Source organism: Histoplasma capsulatum, genomic scaffold (genome assembly GCF_000149585.1).
Source record: "Histoplasma capsulatum NAm1 scaffold_1 genomic scaffold, whole genome shotgun sequence".
NCBI lineage: Eukaryota > Fungi > Ascomycota > Eurotiomycetes > Onygenales > Ajellomycetaceae > Histoplasma > Histoplasma mississippiense.
The window spans coordinates 4,899,452-4,904,233 of record NW_001813982.1 but is presented as its reverse complement, the minus strand read 5'-3'; the positions used below and the strand labels follow the sequence as shown (position 1 = coordinate 4,904,233).

Genomic DNA, 4,782 nt, shown 5'->3' with positions numbered 1-4,782 from the left:
TCACCTCAAGTCCTAGAGAGTCAACTCTCTTGCTAACGGCATTAGGGTTGACACTAATATACATAACTTGACTTAACCCCTCTATTCGATTCCACTGCTATCCCCCACGACATCCGGTCCATCTGTGGCTTTGCTTCCCTCGTGGAAGCTGAGGGTCCATCTCCTTCGCCTTCTGCGCAAGAACCCTAGACAGATATCCGTGCCCTGTATAAGATTTCACCCGTCTGCCGTCACTCCGCTTCCATATCGGTTATTCACCATGGCTGCGATAACGCCGTCACCCGCTGCGAATGATACGAAAACCGCCAGCACCCCCGCGTCCCCCGTGGAGTCAACTACATCACAACCTGTCGGTGCAAAGCGGAAACGAACCGCAGAGCCCAAGTTCTATGCGGTAAAATTCGGATTCCAGCCTGGAGTTTACCATACGTGGAATGACTGTTTAACGCAAGTGACGGGCTTCAAGGGTGCTGTTTGTAGGCTTTTATATCTATTCTTCTATCCCAACTCCCTTCTCTTCATATATCCAAACATCGAAAAGTTTGTCTATAATTCTGCCATCGTATTCACACTACAGTGTCGAATGCTAACTCATCTTTTGTCTCCTTATAGTCCAGTCGTTTCCTACTCTGGATGAAGCAAATGCCTTCCTCACTGGCGCACAAACTGCTACGGGACATGGGAACTCTTCCACCAGCACAAAATTCTACGGTGTACAGCGGGGACGAAAGCCAGGTGTATATACCGACTGGGCAGTGACGCAGGATCAAGTGCGGGGGTTCCGGGGACCTAAATATCGCAGGTTCGCGACTTGGGCTGAGGCAGATGCCTATGTTCGACAGGGACAACAGATGCCGGAAGAGACAGAAATTGCGCAAGACATGGAGTATAAACCGAATCTGTCCGGGAAGACGAACCTACCTGGCGCTCCTGGCCTGACATCGGAACGGCCAACCGATGCCGATGGGAAAGAGTATCCGCCTGGATTGGGGCCCGTGCCACCAGGTGCAGTTGACGGGTTTGACCCGAACGTCCTTCTTGATCCTACAACGGGGAAATTGAAATATAGATCGCCACATGAAAAATTACCAACAAAGCAGCAACCGGGACGTCCGGGACCTTTAAAAATATACACCGACGGAAGCTCTTTGAGAAATGGTTCCATGGGAGCCAAGGCTGGTGTTGGAGTATATTTTGGTCCTGGCGATGAGAGGTATTTAGGCCCCATCTTATACTTTAAATATTAATCTGCGATAGGAGCGCGTTGTTTCAAAGAGCTCTCGGCCCTTTACTAACATCTCACTCTCTCATCCCCTGTCAGCAGGAACGTATCCGAGCCACTCAAAGGCAGCCGACAAACAAACCAACGGGCAGAACTGACGGCAATCATACGCGCATTGGACATTGCGCCACGGCACCGCGACGTCACTATTTTCACAGACAGCAAGTACGCGATCAACTGCGTGACGGTATGGTTTGTGAATTGGCAACGCAACAAATGGATGACGGCGCAGGATAAGCCGGTCGAGAACAAAGATTTAATCCAATCCATACTTCTCAAAATTGAAGAGCGGACACTGCTGAATGTCAAGACGTTGTTTGAATGGGTCCGAGGACACAGTCGAGATCCTGGAAATGAGGCAGCTGACCGGCTGGCGGTGAATGGAGCGAAAAATGGGCCGCTGGCTTCGAATGACATTGCGACTCCTGAGCCTGAAGATTACGGTGGTGGGATTAGAGGTAGTAGTGGTGATTATGATGACAACATTGATGAAGTTGGAGAGCGGACTGAGGGAGATGACTGAGGCGAAGATCGGGTTTGATGATCACCAGAAGAGGGTTGTCGAGGTACTGTTCTGGATGTTAGTGTGGGGTTGTATTGTCCTTGTTCTCTCTCTGCGCAGGGCGTTGAGGATTGGATGTGGTTACAGTTCGTTTCATTCTTATGTCTCGTGATATCTATGTTTCATATTACATTGTCTAGTTTTCTCCAAAGGAATTCATTTCTTCTACCCCTGGAGAGATACGTATGTGTTTCTTTCACAACGAACTCCGGCTTGCTTTCGATTTCATGGTCTCTATATTCTCCAATCCCTTTCTCAGTTCCGCCCCCGTTTATTCTGCAACCAATAGCGAATATTTCTCATGTATTTACTTTTCCTTGACATTGCTGCCACGACTATCTACATATTCATCTAACGATCACCAACAATTCGATTGAATGGGAACGTTCCCTCTTAAATTAGTTACATTTATCTGATTTTAAGACTCATCAACAATGACTACTCTCAATGCACCACTCCATAATGGGTGAGGAAGACGCGCGACGTTATCGATACAATATCCTGACGGGTCAGGGCATTGTGACGGAGTGGGACAAACCAGAGTTATAACCAGAGTATAACCTGGCCTATTCATTTTGATGAACAGCAATCTCCGGCCATCTAATATTTGTTATTGATGAACCTTCAACATCACATCAGTCTTAGGACCGGGAGCCTCATACCGGCTCACAAGAACCTCGAAAATACTGCAGATTGCGAAGCTCATACTCTTGTTCCCATAGGTGTGTAGGCGCTCATACGTGGATTTAAACAAACTCCAAACCGACCATTCCATACGTGTTACAATCCCCAGCGACGACCGCGATTGATGCGCTTTCTATCGAGGATACGGTAAAATGAGGTGTTTGATGGTCCTTATATTGCCCACAGGCGATAGTGTTTACTGTGTGACTTTGCTGTTATCCAATTTTATCACAAGTCCAAGAAACCGAGTTATTGAGAGGGTAGAATGACTTTTGTGAAAAGCCAATGGTGATCTCACAGCAAGAGTCTAACGGGGAGCCGGGACAAAGCGGGAACTGGAAGCTGAGGCCAAAAACCACGCTCGTGGTGGCGGTTACTATTGGCATGATGGATATAATGTAGATCGTCAGTACTCCGTACAAAGCTGTGGAATTGAGATGGATTTCCTGTTAGCGCAACAGCTTACCCTGAGCTGCTGCGTATGGCGGTATGCCTCATCCTCCCCGGCCAGTCTTCTTGGTGGCGTGGGCAAATCAATCAGACATAGGGAGAGGGGTCAGTCAATTCCGCTCTGATTCCTTTTCTTTTCTTTTTTTTGCGCCCCCTTCCACCCCCCCAACCAGTGGAGTAAATCAGGCTTCACTAGTTACAACTGGTGCAGAACCTTATAGGGGACGCTGAACAAGGCCCCCAAACCGTTGGGCTGGGTTTAGAGCCTTGATGCCTAAAGTTTGGCTGTCAGTTTAGGCACAAAAGCCCCATAGCTCTTATGCTGGGAGGGCTGGATCATTGAGATTCCCATTTAAACCTCTCATGTTCCACGCCTACATATTTAAATATACCGAAGGTCATTGTAGCTCAAACATAGCAAGATGGCCTTTCTGGTTTATTTCAACAAGCGTTATCCCCCCTCGAAACGTCACACATCATAGCGAATGATCCCACTCAGAATAGCGTTGCGTTGGAGCACTCAACATCTATCTGACCAATGACCCTCTGCAGGAAGCCAATGAATCACATTGTCACACCAGTTATTCCTTGGAAACTCGGTAGGCTTTTCCATTCGGAATCTGCCAACTAAGAACCCGTTCATACATTGGCAATGCGGGTTAGGGATGTGTGTGCATGTTGTGTGCTATGATCCTATGCGGCGAAGCATACTTAAATATATCGACATCTATCTTCCCCGCTTTCTTGGAGTCTTAATATTCACTTATCAAAACCCTCTCACCTCCTGCTCCTTCTTTTGGGTCGGCAGACCAGGTGTTTGTATATTGATCATATATTTTTGATCTTTCGTTTTTGCTATCTACGATACATAGGTACCCAATCGCAGGCGGAAAATGTGAGCCTGGATGAGGGCCCAATATCAAACACCTAATATCAACAAGATCCTCAAGACCCTAAGCTATTGAACGTACCCTACGCTGTCGGAGTTCCTATTCGGCCACCATTGTTTTGTGTTATTTTGCAATTATCCTCCTTATTTACCACTTTCGCGGCAGAGATTTTCGCAGTACTCTGAGGCAAATCCGCGAGGTTGCTGCAGCTTCTTTATACAACCTTCAACTCCTCCGTCAGCGGGCATTTTTGGGGCGTGTGGCCACGATGGAACTAACAATTGAACACGATGTAGGGCTGACCATCCTCTTCTTCTCTGTCTTCAAATGACAAGTACTTTGGATCCTCCTGTTGAATTAACAACTACTTGCTGATCTGAAGATTTGGAGTGGCAGGATGAAATTCAGCCAGAGCCGGATCTGCAGCAGCAACATGGGAGCCCGTGAGTGGCCCCTCCAATCTCCAACAGCAAGTCTAGATAGAAACTTAGATGGACAAGAGAGAGTGTGTGTATACTTCCATACAGTTGCTAACTTTCCGTTAAGATGTAGCAGTACTTCATCACTAGCTTCCACTGTATTTAATTATAGGTGAAGAAAAAGCTCTCCATCCAAAGCCCCGCACCCCCCCGTTTAGTGACTGACCTACGTCTGGCGGAAGCGAGGCTAATATAGACCGGTTATGTTGATTTTAGGTTCGAGGTAAGTTAAGCTGACAGAGGGCATCAAACATTGAAAGAAGACCCTTAATAGTGTTTGGCATCATGATATTCACAATGCAATTTTCACGGCGGTACTTCAGAATGGCCGGCGATATCACGGATTGAAAGATGGATCATACTTTTTGGTGCGTGAAATTTCCGTTTTTATCACCTTGCTCCATCTCTTAGAAAGTCGTACAGGTACGCAAGTTA

The 4,782-nt window shown here is 47.1% G+C and overlaps 2 protein-coding genes across 2 annotated transcripts in view; both read left to right on the top strand.

Annotated features, from left to right (window-relative positions):
- Nucleotides 1-259: 259 nt before the first annotated feature.
- Nucleotides 260-1,805, top strand: HCAG_01380 (conserved hypothetical protein; the record flags this gene model as incomplete). Its single annotated transcript, XM_001544283.1, has 3 exons — nt 260-476; nt 613-1,213; nt 1,325-1,805. 3 exons carry the CDS (start codon nt 260-262, stop codon nt 1,803-1,805), a joined length of 1,299 nt encoding a protein of 432 aa, XP_001544333.1.
- Nucleotides 1,806-2,278: 473 nt separating this feature from the next.
- Nucleotides 2,279-4,782, top strand: part of HCAG_01379 (predicted protein) — a gene marked incomplete at both ends in the record, with an annotated part of 4,033 nt that continues 1,529 nt past the window's right edge. The window contains 9 exons of the mRNA XM_001544282.1: nt 2,279-2,310; nt 2,484-2,566; nt 2,871-3,015; nt 3,242-3,265; nt 3,531-3,577; nt 3,851-3,873; nt 4,277-4,311; nt 4,544-4,570; nt 4,622-4,715. Of these exons, the coding sequence (XP_001544332.1) occupies nt 2,279-2,310; nt 2,484-2,566; nt 2,871-3,015; nt 3,242-3,265; nt 3,531-3,577; nt 3,851-3,873; nt 4,277-4,311; nt 4,544-4,570; nt 4,622-4,715 (510 nt within the window). The remainder of the gene's footprint in view (nt 2,311-2,483; nt 2,567-2,870; nt 3,016-3,241; nt 3,266-3,530; nt 3,578-3,850; nt 3,874-4,276; nt 4,312-4,543; nt 4,571-4,621; nt 4,716-4,782) is intronic.